Here is a 24,930-nt window from a genome sequence, read left to right on the forward strand (position 1 = left end):
GATTCAGAGATGGAGGAAAGGCAATCGAGGAAAATGGCATCGTTAACCACGCCAAAGGTTGTAGACAGACAGAGAAGGAAAGAAGGAATGTATTTACTAATGGCAAAGCCACTTAAGATATTATTTTGACTTGGTAAGAGCCCATCCCGCAATGTAGCAAGGGTGGAAACTGATCAGAGGTATTAAAACAGGAACAAAAACAGAACTTGCTGGAAAAGCTCAGCAGCATCTGTGAAAAAAAGATCAGAGTTAACGTTTCAGGTCCGGTGACACTTCCTCAGAAGTGATGGTAGCTGGGAAAATGTCAGTTTATATGCATAAAGTAGGGATGGGGATGGGATAGGGAGTAAATGATAGGATAGAGCCCGAAGACAGAGAAGAGCAGTTGGATAGACAAAGGAGTTGATAACAATCTGGCAAGGAGGGTGAAGAGCTGTTAATGGGGACTGTTATTGACTAACAATAGGTAGTGTGTAATGACAGGTTGTGATAACAAGGCCTGGTGTGTGGGTAAAATTATTGATCGCAATATCGAGTCTGGAGGGCTGCAGGGTCTCCAAGTGGAAAATGAGGTGTTGTTCTTCCAGCTTACGCTGAGCTTCGCTGGAACACCGCAGCAACCCAGAGACAGATGTTGGCCAGGGAACTGGGTGGTGTGTTAAAGTTGCAGGCAACTCAGTGTCAGGGTCTTTCCCATGTCCTAGCCCCTACCCCACACCAGGCCTTGTTATCATATAGTTGTCATTACACACTAGCTATTGTTAGTAACTAACAGTCCCCGTTAACAGCTCTTCACCCTCCCAGCCAGACGGTCATCAACTCCTTTGTCTATCCAACTGCTCTTCTCTATCTTTGGGCTCTATCCAATCATTTACTCCCTACCCCATTCCCCTCTCTACTTTCTACATATAAACCGACGTTTTTCCAGCTACCATTAGTTCCGAGGAAGGGTCACCGGACCCGAAAGGTTAACTCTGATCTTTTCTTACGACGAAAGGTTGAGAGAGCTAGGGCTTTTCTCTTTAGAATGAACAAGGATGAGAGGTGACTTAGATAGAGCTGTACAAAATGATCAGCGGTATAGATACAGTAGACGACCAGAGACTTTTTCCTAGGGCAGAGGTAGCTATTACGAGGGGGCATAGTTTTAAAGTGAGTGGAGGTAAATATAGGGGTAGGTTCTTTACTCAGAGTGGTCGGGGCGTGGAATGCATTACCGAAGAGGGTAGTGGAGTCGGCCTCATTAGGGGCACTTAAGCGTCTATATGATAGGCATATGGATAATAGTATAAGGTGGGGGTGGTGGTTAGATAGACCTTGGGATTAGGGTAAAAGTTCGGCACAACATCGTGGGCCGAAGGGCCTGTACTGTTCTATGTTCTTCACAGATGCTGCCAGACCTGCTGAGCTTTTCCAGCAACTTAAGGGCAAGGAGGTTTGTCTCATTAAGAATTTGTCTCATAGTCAAGGTGAGCATGGAGAAGGTACCAGAAAAGCAAGGTAGAAATCACAAAAATGTCAGTGATAAGCGGCAGTGATTTGGGGGGAGAACCTCAGCTTTAGCGTGGTTTTGGGGAGGGGGGTGTTGGTGGTTGTGTGAAGGGGGTAAACCAGCAGAGATGTGTGAACAGGTGCTTTAGGTAATTTTTAATCCAACAAATTTATGAGCACCTCACATTAGGTCTTGAAGGCAAAGGCCAAGGAAATAGAGCAGGGGTCAAGGCAGTTTACACTGCAGCACAGAAGCTGATTTAAAAAAAAAGATCAGAAATCATTCACTTTTGGCAGATGAGAGCAAAATCTTTACGCAGTCCAGCCAGATCAGGTGGTGACAGGATTAACCCAGCAGACAACCAAAGCCATCCATGTCTGAATTCCGTGAACTTAGATCATTTGAAATAAGCGATCAGTGAGATGGCCAGCATGGCAGTAACTGTCTTGATGGGGATTAGAACATCAAATATGGAGGGGAGTAGCTTGACTGATGCAGAAATGTGGTGAAGGGATAGCCAAAGATAAACAATAGTAACTTTTAAAAATGTAGTTGTAAGTGAATTGAAGAGAATTTTATCCATTCCCCAACATTATCCTATATAGTTCCAGTAAAGTTTTAAAAGCAAAATTGGAGCTAATATTATACTTGATGAATGATGGAGTAGCTATGATGCCATTACAGTAATCCCATGTGATGAGGCCCACAGAATTGCACAACACAACACACCACACCACACATGATTTTTACTACCACACTCCTCAGAAGAAAAACAAAAAGTATTTATATTTCACAACACAACTTTCCAAAAAAAATACAACTGGAAAAGCATTAGCCTTGAATTACCATTTTACTAATCTATAAAAGTGACCTATTTAATTTTAAAAGCTAACCTTAACAGAACATTTTGCATTTAATTCAGTCACTCCTAATCAAACAGGTAAATGCAACAGCTTAGCATCGTTTAATCAAAGATATTGTCTCAATGTTAATACAATGGATTAGAAGTCAATAGAGCTATTAAGTTCAGAAATGCCCAACAGAAAATTAGTTGAGTCAAAGCCACAACTGTTTGTTTTCTTTGAAAATGAAAAATTGCTTTAGCATATGAAGCAATGGTAAAAATGTACACAGGATCAATGATTACAGCAAAGGAGGACATTCAATCCATGATGAGCCTCTGCCAGAGTATTCTGCCTAGTGTTACTTTGCTATCTTCACCGCATAGCCAGTTTTAGAGTTCAATAAAGATTCAATTCTCTTTTGTGAGTCTCAGTTAACCCTATCTTCACGTTCTGAAGCAGTGTATTCCAGGTCATAACCACACACCACATGACAAATATTTTAACTATATCACAATTATTAATACTGTCAATTACTTTAAAATCTGTACCCTCTGGTTCTCAATCACTATGAGGCGAGTTTCTTTTTGAAACAAGTCCATGTATTCTTGTTCAGACCCCTCATGATTTTGAATATTCATCAAATTTTCTCTGAACATTCATCTCTAAAGAGAATGGTCCCAGTTTCTCCAATCAATGAAGTGCCTCATCCATGAAACTAATACTCCAGTTTAAGACGTACCAGTGTTTTAAAAAGATTTACCATCCTTACTTTTGCACTTTATCCCCATTTATAAATCACAGGATCATCTAACTTTATTAACTACTCTCTCAACCTGCCCTGCCACCTACAATTATTTGTATACATATTGTGCAGTCCTTCTGCTCCTACATCCCCTATAGAATTGTTCCTTCCATTTTTTGCCGTCTGTCCATATTCTTCCAGTGTGAATCATTTCACACTGCTCTGCATTAAATTTTATTTTCCAGATGTCTGGTCATTCTACCAAGCTATGTACTTTTGAAGTTTCTCACTGTTTACAGTGAGAATTTGTATCATGTCCAAATTTAGAAATTGTGCCCTGTACAAAATCTCCTCATTAAATGAGGATTAAGGAAAGCAAGGTTATAATACTGACTCTAGGTGGTGAATAAAATTGGAGGAAGAGGCAGAGGCCAAGTGTGGAATCAAGGAACAGGGAGATTGAGGAGTGAGGGCAGAAAGAGAGAGAGCCTGGCCTCACCTTTCTGCCCTGTTTTCCCTCTTTAATAGGTGCTGGTACTAAACCTCAACAAAAATTCTCAAGAACAGGGAAGCCAACCATAATAGATGCAACACATTTGTAAGCATCACATGATACAATGTCATCAATGCAACATCACAGTCAGATACCACTTGACCAGAATATCACTTGCCCAGACCTCCTAACTGCCTCCAAACAGAACTGATAACTTTACTCAATGTATTAACCATTTGCCAAAAACTCTTTGCCAACCCTGGCACTTCAGACATCTAGTAGAGACATGAATCTTCTGATGGATAATTTCCCTGGCTTTACCAGTGAGGTGTTTTAGCCCTACAGCAACCATCTCACCCTCTGCCCTATGTAGGCTGCCAAAGTAACAGATTCTAGAATCAAGCCAACCCCCTCTCAATATTAAAGGATCCTGGGTCGAAAGTGAACCACGTAACGCACCCAAAAGAAAATGAACTGAAATCACTCAGATAGCAAGAACTGCAGATGCTGGAGTCAGAAGCAACACAGTGTGGAGCTGGAAGAACACAGCAGGTCAGACTGCATCAGAGGAACAGGAAAGTCGACATTAACTTTCCTGTTACTCTGAAGCTGCCTAGCCTGTGTTCGTCAAACTCCATACTGTGTTAACTGAAATCACGTTGTGCTTGCAGGGTTCCAAGCATTAGGGACAATCTAGAGAAAAGTAAGAATAAAAAAACTAATGATTGCTGCAAGAGATGGCCAATCCCACATCTCTCATCTGCTAAACTGTGCAGTTAGTGTTTAGAAAATAATGACTCCTGCAGAGAAAACATGCCTGTACCAAGCCCCATAGATGACCTTAATTTAAGTCTTCGCTGTGAAGCGAAACAAAGATGAAAAAAGAAACAATCTTACAGTAATAATTATTTGGTTGCAGCCTAATCTTATGGGAGCTGGTTTAAAAACAAGATCTGTTCATTGAGCCAGCACAGCGAAGCAATGCAAGTTTGATAAAAACAGCTCTGAAGCAGGCAGATGGAAAGCAACACAGCAATGATAGTCAATAACGTGGGGGTTCTTGCTCCTCTGTTAGTGCAACTCTCACATTGCGCTGGATTACTGAAAACATTAAAACAAAATTTCAAGCAGCTTTTTAAAAACATCTGTTTCATATTATCACTATCTCATAACTGATCAATTCCATCCTTGAGTTATACAAATCAAATAAATGGATAGACAGACATACAATCCAGCCTTGCATGGATTATATTTAGTTTCTCCATAATACAGCCTACCAAATCCAGGGAGTAAACTTGCACAACATTAAAGTATTACCCAATTTAAAAGGCAAATCTGCTTATCTTCGGACCAGGTCTTAAAGCCTCAAAGTCTTAACTTTTTTTGATGACTGGCAATTTTCTGCTGTTCCCCTGTCTGTAACCCCTGGTACCTCAAAGCAATCTGGATTGTTTAAGTTAGCTAGTAACCAAATGTTTGATGCAAGGAGAACATTTTTCTTAAGAACATATACCGTATTCACAGCATGTGTCAAGGTACATTACGATACAATTCAAGTATGGCAGTTCACAGTGCAACACAGATCCAATTAAGTCAAATTTAGTACATAGAATTCTAGGTGTGTTAACATGCCATTTACAATGTAGATTACATTCACAGAACACATTTACTAATAAATACAGCCAGGGAAGTTTTACACATGTACCACCCTCCAGTGTGCTACTGTAGGTGAGCCTTAAATTCTCTCCCTTCCCCGTTGAGCTTTTGCAGCATGAAAACAATGGAGAAACTGAGCAGGTCAGTATCTGTGGAGAGAAAGCATGTTAACTTTCGATTCTGGTATGAGCCTTCTGCAGGTTCCAAAGAAAAGTCATTATGAACTCAAAATGTTAACTCTTTTTCTCTCTCTGTACACACATGCTGCTAGCAATTTGTTCAGCAATTTCTGTTTTTGTTTCAGTTTTCCAGCATTTGCAGTATTTTGCTAGAGTCTTTGCGGCAGTTGACATATAAACTTTAGTGTGCCCCTCAACATATACTGCTAGGATTTGGAATGCTCGAGCTTGTAATACTGTCATGGATAGCTACTTCTACAGAAAGGCCGGCAAATTACTAGTAGACCAAATTGTAATTTTAGCTAAGTTGAAGATCTTTCAGCAGCAGATGATATCTGTCTCTAGCACGCCTCTGGCATGAGTTCATACAGTAGAACTTTGAGTTACAGAGCAGCTCATAATGAACCATAACAAAAAGTTATGCACCTCTATACAGACATTCTTAATAATACTTCTCCTTCCCCATCAAGCAGCCTGAGAACAGCATGCAACGGCACTGAGAATTTGCATGTATACGAATGACCTAACAGGGAAGATCTTTCACACCATCGTCCAAGCTATATCTTGGTGCTTGTTTGGCAACTCTGGCCATGAGATATATTACCAAAATGTCTTTTAACAGTCTACTTTGGGAAACATTCAACAGAAGCTACCATTTACCTTTTCCTCAGGGCCTCAAGGATGTTGTGCGCAGCCTTGAGGTCAGATTTGGTTTTCTGCACATATTTTCCCATGAGGGCCCAGTGGCATGGCATGGTTTAACTAAATATAGCATTTGACAACCTCAAGAAATGACAGAAGCATACTAGTGCATTTCAATATAATTCACATCAGCACAAAAAGGCCTGACTGTGCTTGTACTTACCACTTTAATGACATATGAGGCACAATTTCCAACTGCTTTGTCAGAATTTTCATCAGCTAAAAATAAAACACAATTGAAATGTGGATCTAATTTCAGTTAACTGAAATATCAGTTCCGCAACTTCGTCAACATGATTCAACCATAACTAACAGAAAAGTTAAAGATAATATTGGATTTAAAAAGGTTTATCGCAATATCAAGAATATAAGCTTGAGGATGAGAAGGATTCCAGAGTCAACACATAACCAATAAGCAGATGGAAGGAGAAAAGAGAATATGGAATAGACCTGCAAGAGTGAGAACCAGATTGTTAAAGCTTCCACAGGTATGAGAAAGGGAAGAAACTAGTCAAAAACAGATGTGAATCCTTAGAAGCTGGATCAGAAAACATTTTCATGGGGATTAGGGAATGGAACAAATGTTTTTTCTATCTTCATAGCAGAAGACACAAAAAACTGGAAACAGGGAAGAACAAGTAGCAGGGATGATTAGCAATAGTAGGAAATACTAAATCAATAGTAGTAAAGGAATTAATGGGCTAAAAACTGATAAATCCCCTTGGCTTGAAGACCTATACACTAGGGCTTTAAGAAAGGTTGTTATGGGGATAGTGAATGCACCAGTTCCGATCTTTCGGAAATCAAGATCCTAGAATGGTGCCTGGGAATTGATAAAGATTAAACTTCCGTTATTCAAGAAGAGGACAGAGAGAAACAAAAGGGAAAACAATAGGTCATTTAGCTTGATAATAATATACAGAAAATTGATATCACTGGGTGGAGTCAACATGAATTTACGAAAGGGAAATTGTGCTCGACGAATCTGTTTCAGCGTTTTGAGGTCTTAACTAGCAAAATAGGCGAGGAAGTAGTGAAAGCAACATACTTGGGTTTTCGATAAAGCATTCAATAAGGCAACAAACAAAAGGTCATACTCAAAGAATAGCACAGGAAATTAGCATGATTACATAATAGATAGAAACCAGGGAATATAATTAAACTGGTCATTTTCAAGTTGGCAAAGGATGACTAGTACAGTGTCACAAGGATCACATGTTCTAAGTATCCGAGGCCCTAATTACCCTACCGAAAACAACAAATGCTGGCGATGACAGCGAGTCAGACAGTATTCACGGAGAGACAGCAATCTAGATGACTCTTCGTCAGAGTGGTCAGCTCTAATGAAGAGTCATCTAGACTCAAAATGTCAGCTTGCTCACTAAACATGGATGCTGTACGACCCACTGTGATCTCCAACATTTGCTGTTTTCTGTACAGATTCCAGCATCTGCAATAAATTGTTGCCAAAATATCATGACTGCTTTTATGAGAGAACAGCATGCAAATATATCCAAATTTGTGGTGATACAAATTCAGTCCAAGAGGAAGCTGTTAAGATGCAAAGAGGTTGCAAAAGAATAGTGAGGTTAAGTGAGCATGCAAGAAATTAGAAATGCAAAGGAGGGAAGTCATTAATTTTGGTAGGAATAATTAGCTATATTTTTAAATGGAAAGATATTGTAAAATGTTGGTTCTCTACGCAAGAATCACAAAGTTAATTACAGCTACAGCATGGAATAGAAAAGCAAATAGTACATTCACCTTTATTGTAAAGGAATTGTGCATGTGAGTAAAGATATCTGAAGGCAATTATATCGGCCAGCAGGGCCTATGCCTGCTCAAATTTCTTATATTCTCACAATCCATTTCAAATCTAAATAATTTCACACATAACATTACAACATGTCAATTATCTTACCCTGTGGAACAGTGACACTACTACTTGGGAGAAGGAAAAGACAAAGTTCAATTGTTGTAAGTCAGCTTGAAGGTCCTAGGATTGGTAATAAGAGATCAAAACCAAACTAATCTCCTATAACAAATTCACTAACTAATATTCATGTCAATGTCTCAAGGAGTAGGATGGCATGACCAAACAAACTAGAGAAAGCCAGTCAACACTGTAGCTGAAGCAATTACTACAGTCTCTTCTCAAAACACCACATACATATCTTATATTAAAAGAATGGGGAGACATTCCTCCAAACCATGAAACAAAAATGATTTGACTCTGAAACTTGTTCTGCCCATTCTTCGGACATTTCAGATTACTGGTGAAAAGCACTTAGAGGAATTACAAAAGGAATCAACATGCAAATTATACATGTATTTTGCAACAGGAGAAAAGCAAAAATTTATTATTTATTCAGACTTGGCCTTCCTACGTTCTCAGTAGAAAATACTTAAGGCAAATCCTGTCTTATTGGATGACAGTGACCACAGGCACTAGACTGTGGCAAATCAACAGCAAACAGCATAAACAGATGTGACAACAATAATAACATTTATTATATTCCACACATTCATGGCGAATAATCTTCACTTGTCTGAGAGATAAGCAAATTGTATTACGGAGCTGCAGCATACAGAATGTAATGTACAAATAGCTATGCTTTGAAATTTGACTTGCGTCCCATTTATACATCGATCATTTACTGATGTTTTCAATTTCTTAGAGATTCAACTTTTTGTAATCTGGAAGAAAGACCTTTTCTTTGTTTAAGTACATACAAATGATGTCAAAATGAGGAATTCAACAGCAGAATCTGATTTCACATTCAGCTATCTTTTGGTGTATTATTTTTGCAACAAATGCTTTACCACTGATGGTTTTTTTCCTTTTCTAAAAGGTACAAACGTGAGCTGTTGCTCAAACAATGCTCAATTGCCTCATCCAATGCAATGAGATGAATGACTGCCCACAGGGAGTGTCAACAGACTTCAGCTTCGGGAATAATTAACGTTTGGCAACTACCTTTTATTGATTCAAAGATAAATAGAACATTGTCATTTATTGCAAGGGAATGAAGAAATAAGGGACAGTTGTATGGAGTGTTGACGAGGCCACATCTGGAGTACTGTGTGCAGTTCTTAAAGAACATAAATCTCGGAAACAGTTCAGGGTTCACTCAGCTGATACGCCAGTGTGAGGGCATGGGTGCATTCATGGGGGGCATCTTACGAGGAATTGTTGTACAGGAAGAATGTACCTGTATCCGCTGGAGTTTAGAAGAATAAGAGGTGATCGTATTGAAATAATTAAAGCAAGATACTGAGGGGACTTGCCACAGTGTATGCTAAAAGGATAATTTTGCTTGTGGGAAAGACTAGAACTAGGAGAAATGGTTCAAAAGTTAGGGATGAAGGAAACTTCTTCTCTGAGTCATAGTCTGTAGAGCTTTCTTCCATTGCCTTGAGGAAGAAAAGTCCTTGAATATTTTTAAAGGCAAAGGTAACTACCTTCTTGGTAAATAAGGTAATCAAAGGGACATGGGAATAGATAGGAAAGTGGAATTGAGGCCATAATCAGATCAGCCTACATCTTGATTTGATGGAGTAGACTAGAAGAGGCTGAATGGCCAACTCCTGTTCCTAATTTATACATTGATATCTTGTCTAATTATAAACTGAGCTCCATAACTACATCTCCCAAATACATCTCATACTATAGTCATACCTTGTTTAATTCCACATTCTTAAGATTCCAAGCTGACTAAATTACATTTGTTTATTTCTCATTTTAAAAAAAAAATCAGGTTTATTTATTTCCTTCACAGTTTAAATAAACTAACCAAGGAATCAGACACAGGTCAAACAGTCAAGATAACTGAATGCACAATTCTTTTAAAGTTTTAAAAGTACAATTAATTCTTAAATAAGGGACAGTTCAACATTTAAGAATTATTTTGATGGTTAACTACATTAATAACAATTTTATAAACAAAAGGAATACAAAAACTATGAACTGAGGGACTGGCGCATTAAACTACTGATTAATTTCAGGAGATTGCATAATTGTATGACCTATTTAAATTCATAATTTGTTTCAGGTTCCTGGAAAACACAATTAACAAACAGCGCTGTTTCTAACTACCCAGTCGGCTAGTTACTAAAATTACATGCTAATGCTTAATACAAAATGTTTATTGATGTATTATACCATTTACTGACCATTGTTAACATTGTAATTTCAAAGGACCTCAAAGAATGGCAGTGACTCATCAAGACTGTATTGGCATATGGGTCACCACATTACTAAGTAAAGTGTGATCATTAGTCACTGAATAAGAACAGGCATGCCCACCATGCCTAACTCTCAGCCAAAATTCAACAGAGATTATTCCCGGTGTTTATATCTGGAAGCCAGATGACCAAGTTAATGGATCTCACCAAAATACTGTCAATGATCATTTCAATGCTTTCTAATTAATTTTTCATCCTTTCTCTAAGCTAGAAAAGCTTGTTGTTAAGCACGATGTCACAATCTACAGCAGTTAATGCTCACAAAAAAGTACGATTAGCCCTAATTTTCATTGCAGGAATAGAATGCACTAATATACATCGTCAGCTTCCAGCAAAGCTGCCATCCTCCTTCATAGGGGAACTTCAGCAAGCTCATCTCAAAGTGAAAGGCTCTTTTTAAGATAATGCTTGCAACGTTACCATCCATCTATTTCTGCCAGGATTCTGCTGTCAAGAAAAGTTCAGAAGTGGCCTTGGTGCACCTGATCAGGGATACTGAAGTGAATTTAAAATTCTCATTTGATTTCAGGCCACTGTGTGTCTTTTCCCTCTTCCCATCACTGTAATCTCAACTAGTTCCCAAAATTTTCAAAAATATTAGCACTAACCTAATTTTGGCCTTTTGGGCATCCCAGACCAGTAAGTGCGCACAGTCAGGGAGGAGAGGTCATATCCGGAGTGAGGCACAGCCTGAGAATATAGTTCAGGGAATTTGGAGGCTGTGTGGGAATTCAGTGCAGGAGGAAAGAGGTGCTTTTTGGGCTCATAGTTTGTAAGGTTCTTTTTCCTAACAGGATAAATAGAAGCCCTGGATCAGGAACCCAGCACAAGTGTGTGCAACATCACAGGAAACCACAAATTCATTGGTTGGTAACAGCTCCTAATTTGACTATTATTGGTAACTTTCAGATTGAAGGTAGATGCGGAAAGTATTTACGGGTTACAAACTAAAGGGCCAATAGGAAATTTATAAAAAAAGCAAATTAAGAACCAAGTAAATAAAATAGAAATGCGGAGTCAGGTGATGTATTATACATGCATGACCATATGAAAACAGAAATGTAGCTATCATCGAAGTTAGTATAGTCAGGGGAATAGGCAATGACCCCTGCTGCCAGAATCAAGAGTCCTGAAGGCTGGGTTGCCTGCCTGGTGCCCTGGTTCAGGATCTCTCATCTGGGCTGCAGAGGAACTTGGAGTGGGAGGGGAAAGATCTAGTTGTTGTTGGTCCACAAATGCACAGCTGGAATATGAACAGCTAGGGGCTAAATTAAAATGCAGAACCAAAAATGTAATTATGTAGGATTACAACCTGAGCAGTGAGTAAATTGGCACTGGGTCAACAAGAACAAAGAAGTTAATGCATGGCTCAAAAATTGAAACAGGTTCAAATTAATTGGTCATTGCACCAGTACTAGGGAAGGAGGGAGCTGTTCTGTTGTGACGGGGTCCACCTGAATCATAATGGTACCAGAATCCTGGCAAATAGCATAACTAGGGCTGCGGATAGGGCTTTAAACTAAAGTGTAGGGGTGGATTCAGTTACATGGAAAATTATGAGAAAAGTTAAGGGGGCAGGGCTCAGCAGAGGTTATCCAAGTTTTCAGAAAAAAAGTAATATGACAGAATATGAAAAGGCTCAGGAATCTAATTTCAGGCACAGCAGATGAGGGGGCAACTATGAGAAGGGGGCTGTCGAAGCAGGACGGAGGGTGTTGTTTCTTATGCTGCATGCATTTGAATACAAAGTAAATGAGCCTGCAGCGCAGGTTGGAATTGACAGGTATAATTTTGTGGATATTAGAGATAAGGTGATCAGGGCTGGGAACTAAATATCCAAGGATAAACACCCTAACGAGAGGACACGCAGATGGACAGAGATGATGGGGTTGTCTTGTTATTAAAAAAAAACTAAATTAAATTGATAGCAACAAGTGATATAGAATCTGAAGATGTAGAATCTAGAGTTGAGGAACGACAAAGGAATAAAGACAAGATGGGAGTTATGTACATGGCCCCACAGTTGTCAGGATGATAGCAGAAAATAGAGATGGGAGTTAGAACAAGCATATAAGGTAGACACTATTGAAATAATCATAGGGGTCTCCAATATACACAATGACTGGGGAAATCAGTTTGGTATTGATCCAAGGACTAGAATTTGTGGAATATCTAAGAGTTTTTCTGAAAAGCTTGTGGTAGAGCCCAAGAGGGTACAGGCAATTCTGGATTCAACGATATGGAATGAGGCAGATTTGATTAGGAATTTAAGTTGAAGAAACCCCTCGCGAGTAGTGACCAAAATATGTTAGAATTCACCCTGCAGTTTGTGAGGGAGAAGCTTAAGGGAGAATCAGATCCAACAGTATTACAATTACAGTATTAAAGCTAACTACAGAGACATGAGGGAGGAGCTGGTCAGAGTTCATTGGAAGGGAGCCTAGAGGGAGGATGGTAGAGCAGCAATGGCAGGAGTTTCTGCGGGTAATTTGGGTGGCATAACAGAAATTCATCTCAAGGAAGAAACAACATACTAAGGGGAACATGAGGCAACAGTAAGAGACAGCATAAAAGCAAAAGGAAAAGTAATAAGGTGAGAGAAAATGAATAGGAGGACAAGCCAGCAAGTAGTATAAAAGACCACAAGAGAGCTTTTAGATATATAAAAGGTAAGAGAGGCGAAAGTGTACATTAGACAGTTGGAAAAGGAGGCTGAAAGAGTAGTAATGGGGCACAAAGAAATGGTACAGGAACTGAAGAGGTATTTTGCATCAACTTTGAAAGGTCAAAGATAAATCACTCAAACCAGGTGGAGACTGCACTAGAGTTCTGAAGGAGATATCCAAGGAAATTGTGAAGCCATTGGTGGTGGTCTTTTACGAAACACTCTAGTCAGGCAGGCACCCAGAGGACTGGAAAATGGCTAACGTAGCACCCCTGTTTAAGGGCTTAGAAGACTGAGGGGTGATCCTAAATGATCCTGACAAGGTAGATGTGGAAAGGATGCTTTACTCTTGTGGACTGTCCAGAACTAGGAAACCTTATTTTGAAATTAGAGATCACTATTTTCAAACAGAAATGTGTAGAATTTTATTTTCCCTCAAACGGTTGTGCAACTATGGAACTGTCTCTCAGAAGGAAATGAAGGCAAGATTCTACAATATTTTTAAGGTGAATTAGTAGACAATGGAATCAAAGTTATCGGGGATGGCTGACAATGTGGAATTCAAAACACAAGATTAGACATTATCTTAATATATGACACAAAGCTCAAGTGACAAACATCATACCTCTGCTCCTAATTTGAACATTTGTGTTCAAGATGCTCCTTAAAACCTGGAATGCTTTATTATGTGTTTTATAAATACAAGTTGAATTATAATTTTCCTATTATCATACCAAATCAAATTGGCTTACGCATGGAGAATTGTGTTTTCAACCTGAGACAGTGCTGACATATGCAGAAAACTGCCATTTATGAACTTAACAATAAACTATAAACGTCACTGTAGGACTCTACTTTAAGCCCGCATGGAGAAATTCAATTGCACCAAGTAATTGAACTATTTGGTCTTCACTAGAAACAGAAACTGCCTTTACAATTATCAGTGAGCTGTTAAACTTTGTGCTTCAAGTCTTAGATGAATCAACATGACAGTTAGTGTATGCTACCTCTCTTTCGAGAGGCTCAAGATCCATTGCCTGTATTTACCCAAATACAAGAGGCCAAATCCACCCTTCCCGATTGGCTTCCCAATTTTCCATTGCTTCTTGGCAGTATCAGTCAGCACTTCCCCTGGTTTAAGTTCCTCTGCCATCTTTCTCTTGGGTGGTGCTCTTGTTCTGACAGCTGGAACACGTTTGGGAGGCATCTGAAATTTTAAAAAAAATACACATGAAAAGAATAACTTCAAACAACTTAAACAGAAGAATAATGAACACTTGTTTCTTTGCAGAAGTAGAGGTTCTGAGACTAACCCATGAAATCCTCAAACAGTTAAAAAATTTAAAAACGTTTTCTGTGTATTTGTTAATTATAATGAGGTAATTAAGTCCCAAAGGCCTTCCCAAGACAGAATGTTTGTTAACAGATACATCAGTATCTCAGAGCACGTCGCTTGTTTTTTTAAACCTCTGGTCCGTGGAACGTCCTGCTGTATCAGAAGAACACAAAACTTTTTCTCCCCCTCTAAGTTTTGTAAATGAGAGCCTATATTTGATAGAATACTGCAAAACAAAATGGCACTTGTTCAGCACCTTTCACAGCTTCAGGAAATTGCAAACTACTTCACAACCAACATTATCTCTCCAGGGTAGTGACCATTGTAATGTAGAGCAGAACAGCAGCCAATTTACATGCCACTAGGTCTCAGGGGTTCAGGTGCATAATTCTTTGAAATGTGCATCATAGGTAGACAGGGTGGTTTAGAAGGCATTTAGCACACTTGTCTTCACTTTTCAGACCTCTGAGTTGGGAGGTCATGTTGAGGTTGTAACAGGACGTTGGTGTGTGGCCTCTTCTGGAATAGTGTGCACAGTTCTGGTTATCCTGTTATAGGAAGGATATTATTAAACTGGAGAGGGTTCAGAAAAGATGTACCAGGACGTTGCCAGGGATGGGGGTTTGAGATATAAAAATAGGCTGGACAGACTGGGATTATTTTGAGCATAGCTGGTTGAGGGGTGAGTTATAGAGGTTTATAAAATCACGAGGGACATAGATAAGGTGAATATCACAAGTATTTTCCCTAAGGTAGGGGACTTATAAACTAGGAGGCATATTTTTAAGGTGAGAGGAGAAAGATTTAAAAAGGATATGATGGGCAACCTGTTTTTTTTACATAGAATGGTTAGTGTGGAAAGGACTGCCAAAGAAAGTGGTGGATGCAGCTACAGTAACAACATTTAAAAGACATTTGGAAAGTACATTAAAAGGCAATGTCTGGAGAGATATGAGCCAAATTGAGCCAGTTGGGACTAGTTTCGTTTGGTAACATGGTTGGCGTGGACTAGCTGGACCAAAGAGTCTGTCTCCATGCTGTCAGACTCTATAACTCAATGAAAAGCACAACGTACAGTACCTCACCTTTTGTCTGTGACATCTGTTCCCATTTTATCAGACAACAGTTTCTGGTGATGATTCTATTATATACATTTACACTTATTCTAGACTCATCTTGTTTCTTATTTGACTTTTAGCATCTCCTTTTGCCTCAGAAATTCATCACTTTTATTATTGAATCCCCTTAGTTTCACTCCACCTCAGGTCTTCTATTTTGATGCCACCTTTTCCCAATCCTTACTTTAGGACTTTTTTTTGCCTTGAATATTTTTGATCAACCACCAACACATTAACTCTTTCTCACTTCACAGATACAACCCAATGTCAATAATCCCAGATTTTTCTGCTTCAATTTCAGGTTTGCAGCATATAATTTACTTTTGCAACCTCTTGCAATGCAATGGACAATCACTGTCAAAGTCAAATGCTTTCCAGAGGTCTACTGTCCCTTCCAAAAAAATCCGTCTAGCCTAGACAGTGCAGTTAAGCCAGTGCTGACATCCTATGATGAGCTCATTTGCCACAAGACAATTACTTATAATAAAGCCTCAAAACTTTTCAACAATTTCCCAATACTTTTCAGTCTACAGTTTTATAATTTGAGCTAACATTGTGAAAATTAGTCATTTTTTGAATTTTCTGATCCTCAGGGATTTGGACAGACTTCTGTCCAAACTGAAAAGTATGGCAAGACAACTCTCAATTATTTGTGCTCATTCAAAGAATTAACATGTCAGATTATTATTGACATATTTAAAGTAGAACAGTAGGCATTATTTTCAGTTTTGATTTCCCATTCAATTTCCTCTAACACAAAGTGAGTCCTTAACAACTCACAGTGAATGTTTTTTGCCTTCCTAAGCTGTTTCTTTCTCAAATATTCAAGACATTGAGTGTTCCTTTCTTTCCCCTCTTAAAGACTCTTGCCTTTTAGCTAGAAGATTGTGGGCTCAAATTACACTCGAGACTGAAGAAGATAATCTGGATTTCGTGGAAGGTGCTGTCTTTTGCAGAAGGAGTTATATCGAAGCCCTGTCTTCCCCTTCAGGCGATGTACAATGTGCCAAGGCACTATTTGAAGAGCAGGGGTGGTTATTTCGGTGCCGTGGAAAGCATTTATCCCTTGAACAAAACAAAATAGATTAACTGTTATTTGTTACATTCCTGCTTATTGAACATTACTGTGCAACTCGACTGTCACATTTCATACATTAGCATCGAATACAAAAAGAAAATCGGACATTACATTAATTGAACTCACTCTGCCATTCAATAAGATCAGAGCCAGTTGATTTTAGCCTTAACTCCACTTTCTTGCCTAGCTCCTTATCAACATTCTGTAGCCTTCCTAATCACTGGCTCTACATGCATGCAATCCTTTTGGAATTCCTGTGTGTGGCCACACTGATCCCTCTGTGTGGCAGCATTTTGCAGTCACTCTCCATTTAGATAATATTCTGTAGTTCTATTTTCTTGACAAACAGAACAAGCTCACGTTTTTCCACATGATACTCTATTAACCAAATGTTTGATCACTCACTTAACCCATCTATATTTGTTTGCAACCCCTGCATTTCCCTTACAAATTGCTTCCCTACTCATGTATCATTTGCAAATTGACTGTTAATAGTCTGTCCCTTCATCCAAGTCATTAATGTAGATTTTAAATAATTCAGGCCCCAGCACCGATCCTTTTAGCAATACAGTATTTGATGTTTGACACTTGAAAATATTTCTTTATCCCAACATGGTTTCCAGTCACTTCATCAATCCCCTATCCAAGCTAATATTTGACCCTCAACACCATAAGTTCTCATTTTGTGCAAAAACCATTAACAAGGCACTTTGTTTATCGAAAGCGTTCTAGTCATCCAAATATACTAGATCTACTGGCTCACTTTTATCCACCGTACCAGTTATATCTTCAAAGAATCAAACACATTTGTCAAACATGACTATACTTCAAAATAATTATTTTGAGGCCATGAAAGATACAATACAAATGCAAATTTATTTCATATTTTTATGTTATCCCTGACTGCCAGTACGCTGTATGTCAGGCAAACATTTCCTGACATCTACCGTCCATACTGTTCCTCAGATGGCAGTTGTGACTCAATTGGACTACTCTTTTCTTGGGAGTCAAAACAATTTTTCACTCTGGAAACTTGAACACAATATCTCAGCTGCCACTCTAATGCAGTAACAAGGGAATTCTGCAGTATCAGAAATGATATCTTTTGAATGGAACATTAAATCCAGACCCTGTATGCTCTCGGAGGTGGATGAAAAAGCTCCTATGTCCCTATATGGAAAAGCACGGATGACATCCAAAGACCCTTGGTCACTTTTGCTGAGCCAAAAAAAAAGTCACTAGAAAAATCATTTCACTGTCTGTGGAGTCTCAATGTAGATAAATTTCTTTATGTGTTGTTATAAAGCACAGGTTGACCTCCTCCCCAAGAACTAAAACCAAAACACCCAAAGAGGAGCACCTCGCCCTATAATCTGTAACAGAAGTGTGAAGAGTGGTGTAACTAGCCTCTCAGCAACTTCTGTTGGTTAAATGAACAAGTAACAATTTATCTAATTCTAACAGCGAACAAATTAACTAAATTATTAACAAATCGAATAAATCCCTCCTAGCTACTATCTATTCCCAAATAAAACAAGATTCTAATGGTATGCTGTTCCAATAAATACAAGGCCCACATATATTAAAAAAATAGAATTTAGTCCCTCGAAATGTTTTGTGCCTCCTCCATCAATTCTTGTGTCAGGAATATTCACTAGATGTGTCGTTGGTACCTTTGTTATTTAGATTGTGCTTTCTCTAAAATTTAGAGGAGACTGTGAGGGCTAGAGATTCTCTTGAGAATTGAGGGCTGTTAGCTCTGGCAGATGGCAGTTAGCTCTGCTGTCTTTGTCCAACTGCTCCCTTCTTTTATACCCTTGATGACATATCAATTTCTTACAATAGGATTGAGCCTATGTTGTCAAAAGCATCAGATAAATTTAATTTGTTTTTGCTATCTAAGTGCCTGGTTCAAATTGATTGGCTAAATTCACAGCTTCTTGTCTTGGTAAAAACTGCTGCTGGCCTGCTAACTGTACAGCCTTTTGATACAACCTTTTCCATTTGAGTGCTTTCTGTACACTGCTGCTTACAGACATCCTTTTTAAATCTCCAAGCATAGAAAAAGCACATCATCTTTGAAGGGACTGCACAATGCTTTCTTCCTTAGCATTTTACGAACACCAAATTCTAACTTCTTGCGTCCCATCCACAAATACTCTACCCAACTTTGCAAGTGTTTCATACATTATAACTGACAACAATCACAACGTTGACCATTACACACTTTAGAATACACTGATACTGTGAACAATGCTACATAAATACAAGCCTTTTAGTTTTTGTTTCATGCCACCTTAATCTTGTGACTTTAGAAATGTAATTCCACCAAAGTTTCCTCCTTCATTCTAAAGTGATGAACATCAAAAACATGGTTTGATATGGAAGCGAATTCAGCCTCAAAGACTGAACCAAGATGACCACAATTCCTGATCTATTAAATTAGTGCAGTGGTATAGCTGGACAAGTAACCTGAAATAATAAGTGAACACGTGCTCAAAGCCCACACGGAGATAGCAAGAACTGCAGATGCTGGAGTCAGAGTCAACGCAGCGTGAGCTAGAGGAACACAGCAGGTCAAGCAGCAGAGGAGCAGGAAAGTTGACGTTTCGGGTCGGGACCCTTCATCAGGGCTGGGGAGGGGGAAATAAATAGAGGGAGGAGGGGTGGGTCTTGGGGAAGGTAGGTGGGGTGGTGATTGGTGGATGCAGGTAGGGGGTACCAGAGATTGGTCGGTGGGAAGGGTGGGGCGAATAGGTGGGAAAGAAGATGGACAGGTTGTGTCAGGTCAAAGAGGTTTGCGGAGGAGATCACCAGTGGGTTGCAGTGGGAGATTGCGGAGGAGATCACCAGTGGGTTGCAGACCTGACCCGAAACATCAACTTTCCCACTCCTCTGATGCTGCCTGATCTGCTGTGTTCCCCCAGCTCCACACTGTATTGGCTTCAAAACCCACACAACAGGGGGAAATCCATTTCCAGACTTTCTTTTACAACTAAATTTTGGGAGCTGGGATCTGTGAAGAAGTGACCTTGAAGTCTTCGGACTGTCATTAGAATCAACTGGTTCACTAATGTATAAGGAAGAAGATTCACTGCGCTTGCGGACTATGGTCCGTGGCTCCAAGCCCATATCAATATAGCTAGCTCTAAAATGCTCTCTCAAACAGTTGAGCAAATTATTTAGTTGTATAAGGCACCATAAAGAAAACTATTTATGAGTTTGATCAGGTGACCATAATCATCACCTCAAGGCAATCGAACACAGATAACATATGCCAGTCAAGACATTTGTGCATACCTGGCATCAATTACCTTCAAAAATCTATTTGTAGATGAATGACTGCTGATAAAATTTGAAGAGTAAGTTTACTGTGTTACAAAAGTGTAATGCTTAATGAAGAAGCACATGTCAATAAAATGTCACTTCTCTCTAAATTCTTACTTTTTAGCAGCTCACCTCATAACAATCCTGGTCTACGACAGTTGCTTTTAGTACCGCGGGACATACAGTCCAGGAACCATAACATTGGCATTTACAGAAGATACGAGCAACAGAAAAGCTACATATAAAAGGAGTTAAGAGAAGATCTCAGTGATAAGATCATTTAATTTCACTATCATAGCTTATGAAATTACACAAATACAATTACGTTTTCAGTCTTGCAATATTATAGCTATCAAGGACAGCGCATCATAAACCAAAGTAGCCAAATGCTAATGATTTGTCAAGAAAACATGGCCCTAAAAATGCATTAGTGCCTTGTAATATAGTTTAACAAAACATAGTTGTGGATTTCACAGAACAACTTACTCCCTGCAAGTCTTTAAATTTAATGCCTCTTGAAGTGACATCACAACAGTAATGACATGGTTAGTGATGCTCTTTTGTCTCACAATCACAAACTGTTCACCAAATTTGGATACAAAAGCAGAGTTAAACAACATTTGAATATAATTATTTACAGATTAACATCAGAGAAAGCAGAATAAGTAAATACCATTTAAGATTTTGGGATGGACTTTTCTTAAATAAATATTAAATAAAATTTAGGAATTGAGTATACTTTCCCAATACATTCGGCAGAATAACATAGCCTCAACTATTTTCCACCATGGAGGAGAATCTAAACTTCTCAAAGCAAATATCTATTAGCTGACAGGTCCAACCTATTAAGAGGCATCATCTCTCACTGTCTCTCATCACTAGTATCAATCTCTTCTAGGAATTCATTTATATTCCTGCCAGTGAAATAAGAACATAACAAACAAGGGAGCAGCAGGCCATTTGGCCCCTAAAATCTACTCTGCCATTCAACGAGATCATGGCTGATTTGTCCCAGGCTTCAACTCCTCTTTCATGCCAGCTCAGGGGCCTCAATCCACCAATATTTCAAAAATCTACCTACCTCCTCTTTAAATACTTAGTGATGTAGTTTCCATGATGCTGCATGGAGAATTTCAGACATTCATTACCCTCTGAAAGAAATTCCTTTGCACCTCAGTTTTAAATGATTGCCCCTCTTTCCTGTATTTATATCCCATAATTCAAGATTCCCAACCAGTAGGAAAATCTTCACAACATCTACCCTATCAAACACCGACCCCTCCCGCACACCAGAAACTATGTTTCTAAAAGATCACCGCTCATTTTTCAATACATTTTCTAATTGAGACATTATTACACAATTCTGCACCAAGACAGGCATGATCCTGGACCTCCAGGCTCCGAGGTAGGGATATTACTACTGTGCCATCACAGCCCTGTCCCTCCTCCTCTAGATATTTTCTGATTAAACTGTTCAGGGATGTCATTACACACTACTGGAACAGGTAGGACAAGAACCTGAGCCTCTTGGTTCAGGAGGTAGGGACCCTAACACTGTGCCACAAGAGCCATCTTTAACCCCTTTATTCTTCTAGTTTTATTTAAAAAACTTTAACCTATTTTTCTAATCAACCTATCCAGAGATGTCATTACACAGCTCTGAAGCAGGTGGGACTTGAACTGGAGTCTCTCAGTCCAGGGGATAGGAACACTACCACTGCACCATAAGGGCTTCTCGGTGTGCTTTATTTTCTATTTTCTCCCCCTACACTACCAAGCCATGAGAACTATGAGAACCCCTCCTCTCATTCTTCGAAACTCTTATGAATTAAAGGCCACACCAGTTTAGCCATTTTGATAATTCAACCTCAGGAATGAGCCGAATGACTTTCTTTTGAATTGCCTCCAAAGGACATCCTTTCTTTAATACGGGGACCAAAACTGTACTCTGTACAATTCCAGGTGCAGCCTCACCAACACCCTGTGCAGTTGTTGTAAGACATCTCTATTTCAATACTGGATTCATGAACGCCAAATATTACCAGCAGAATGTGACCGACAAGAAGTGAGGAAACCAACCCCTAAAAAAAAAAAAAAAAAAAGTCCTCCTCTGGAAAAGCCTGGGCCATAATCTTTACTTTCTCATTCACTTATGGGATGTGGACGTTGCTAGCTGGCCAGCACTTTTTTTTAAAAACCTGCCCCTAGCTGCTTGAGAAGGCTCATAGTTCCTTGCAGGTGCAGATGCAGACAGAGTGTAGTGAAGGCAGCATTTGAAATGCTTGCCTTTATTGAGCAGTGCATTGAGTATGGGAGTTGGGCGGTCATGTTGCAGCTGTACAGGACATTGGTTAGCATACTTTGGAATATTGCATGCAATTCTGGTCTCCCTGCTATAGGGAAAATGTTGTGAAACTTGAAAGGTTCAGAAAAGATTTACAAGGATGTTGCCAGGGTTGGAGGATTTGAGCTAAAGGGAGATGCTGAATAGGCAGGGGCTATTTTCCCTGGAGTGTCGGAGGCTGAGGTATGACCTTAGGTTTATAAAACTGTGAGGGGCATGGATAGTCAAGGTCTCTTCCCCATGATAGGGGAATCCAAAACTAGAGGGCATAGGTTCAAGGAGAGCGGGAACAGATTTAAAAGGGACCTAAGGAGCAACTTTTTCACACAGAGGGCAGTGCGTGTCTGGAATGAACTGCCAAAGGAAATGGTGGATGGTGCTATAATTACAACATTTAAAACGTATCTGGATAGGTATATGAATAGGAATGATTTGGAGGGATACAGGCCAAATGCTGGCAAAAGGGACTAGAATAATTTAAGATATCTGGTCGGCATGTACAAAATGGACCAAAGGGTCTGTTTCCGTGCTGCATGCCTCTAGGACTCCGAGATGCTCATTGTCTGGCATGCATGTGCTCAAATGCTCCTTGCAACTTGTCAGCCCAAGCCTGCATTTGAACATGGGCTATTTCAGTATCTAAGGAGTAGCAAAGGGTGCTCAACATAGTGCCATCATCGGCAAACATCCCCACTTCTGATCTTATGATGGAGGGAAGGTCGTTGATGAAGCAGCTGAAAGGTTTGGGACTAGGACACTATCTTGAGGTACACCTGCAGACATGTCCTGGGAGCTGAGATGACTGCCCTCCAACAACTAAAGGAAAAGCTAGGGAAACTACAGACCGGTGAGCCTGACATCAATGATGGGCAAGTTGTTGGAGGGAAAGGACTGATATGGGGTAGTCAATGTGGCTGTGCACAGGAAAATGTGTTTCACTAACTTGATTGAGTTTTTTGAAGTAGCAAAGAGGATTGAATCATAGAATCCCTACAGTGTGCAAACAGGCCCTTCGGCCCAACAAGCCCACACCGACCCTCAGAGAATCCCACCCAGACCTGTCTCCCTATAATCCACCTAACCTACACATCCCTGAACACTACGGGCAATTTAGCATGGCCAATCGACCTAAGCTGCACGTCTTTGGACTGTGGGAGGAAACCGGAGCACCCGTAGGAAACTTACGCAGACATGGGGAGAATGTGCAAACTCCACACAGTCAGTCGCCCGAGGGTGGAACAGAACCTGGGTCCCTGGCGCTGTGAGGCAGCAGTGCTAACCACTGAGCCACCGTGCCACTTTGATAGCTGACGCAGAGCCGTGATCTATATGGACTTCAGCACAGCATTCGACAAGGTTCCTCATGGTAGACTGATTAACAAGGTTAGATCATATGGAATACAGGAACTGGCTCGAAGGTAGAAAACAGATGGCCAAGGGTTGCTTCTTAGACAGGAAGCCTGTGACCAACCATGTGCCACATGGTGCTGGGTCCACTGCTTTTCGTCATTTATGTAAATGATTTGGACATGAACATAGGAGGTATGGTTAGTAAGTTTGCAGATGATACCAAAATAGGTGGTTTCGTGGGCAGCGAAAAATGGTTACCTCAGAGTACAACAGGATGTTGATCAGATAGGCCAACGGGCCGAGAAGTGGCAGGTGGAGTTTAATTTAGATAAATGAGAGGTGCTGCATTTTGGAAAGGCAAATCAAGGCAGGACTTACACACGTAATGGTAAAGTCCTGGGGAGTGTTGCTGACAAAGAGACCTTGGAGTGCAGGTTCATAGTTCCTTGAAAGTGGAGGGTCAGGTAGACAGGATAGTGAAGATGGCGTACGGTATGCTTGCCTTTATTGGTCAGTACATTTGAGTATAGGAGTTGGGAGGTCATGTTGAGGTTGTACACGACATTAGTTTGGCCACTTTTGGAATACTGCATGTAATTCTGGTCTCCGACCTATAGGAAGGATGTTGTGAAACTTGAACGGGCTCAGAAAAGATTTACAAAGATGATGTCAGGGTTGGCGGGTTTGAGCTAAAGGGAGAGGCTGAATAGGCTGAGGCTATTTTCCTTGGACAGTCAGCGGCTGAGGGGTGACCTTATAGATGTTTATAAAACCACGAGGGGCATGGCTAGTCAAAGTCTTTTCCCCACAATTGGGGAATCCAAAACTACAAGGCACAGTCTTAAGGAGAGAGGGAAAAAGAGTTAAAAGGGACCCATGGAAAACTTCTTCATGCAGATGGCGGTGCATGTATGGACTGAGCTAGTCGAGGAAGAGGAGGAGGCTGGTATAATTACAACATTTAAAAGGCATCTGGATGGGGAAATGAAAAGACAGGGTTGAGGGAAATGGGCCAAGTGCTGGCAAATGAGACTAGATTAATTTAGGATACCTGGTCAGCATGGGCAAGTTGGATCAAACGGTCTATTTCCATGCTGTACACTTCTATTACTTTATGACCAGAGTCCTTGGTGAATCACATTATTAGGGGTTGAGAAGGAGGGGTTGGAGAGGATAGCAACAGGAGGAATGGTGGAGGGAGTGGGCAGATGGAGGGGGTGCAAGAGGCAGTGTGGGGAGAATGGAGGGGTGTCTGTGTGGGGGGCTGGGGTAAGGGTAGGGTTGGCAAGTACAGGCGTGAGGGTAAGTATAGCAGATGGGTTTGCAGGGAAGAGTGGCAAGAGGCCACTGCAGTAGGG

General features: G+C 40.1%; 1 protein-coding gene across 3 annotated transcripts in view; it reads right to left on the bottom strand.

Annotated features, from left to right (window-relative positions):
* The window catches only part of vrk1 (VRK serine/threonine kinase 1), a 67,492-nt gene that overhangs the window by 42,150 nt on the left and 412 nt on the right, over positions 1-24,930 (bottom strand). The window contains exons 2-5 of one of the 3 annotated variants that reach the window (XM_020511017.2): positions 20,011-20,113; positions 16,344-16,538; positions 14,067-14,226; positions 6,273-6,328 (exon numbers count right to left, since the gene is read on the bottom strand). In XM_020511017.2, the coding sequence (XP_020366606.1) occupies positions 6,273-6,328; positions 14,067-14,226 (216 nt within the window). In that variant the 5' untranslated portion in view covers positions 16,344-16,538; positions 20,011-20,113. The remainder of the gene's footprint in view (positions 1-6,272; positions 6,329-14,066; positions 14,227-16,343; positions 16,539-20,010; positions 20,114-24,930) is intronic. The other 2 variants (XM_020511018.2, XM_048600175.1) reach the window with 2 other exon arrangements.

The sequence above is a fragment of the Rhincodon typus genome, chromosome 8, assembly GCF_021869965.1.
Source record: "Rhincodon typus isolate 14 chromosome 8, sRhiTyp1.1, whole genome shotgun sequence".
Taxonomy (NCBI): domain Eukaryota; kingdom Metazoa; phylum Chordata; class Chondrichthyes; order Orectolobiformes; family Rhincodontidae; genus Rhincodon; species Rhincodon typus.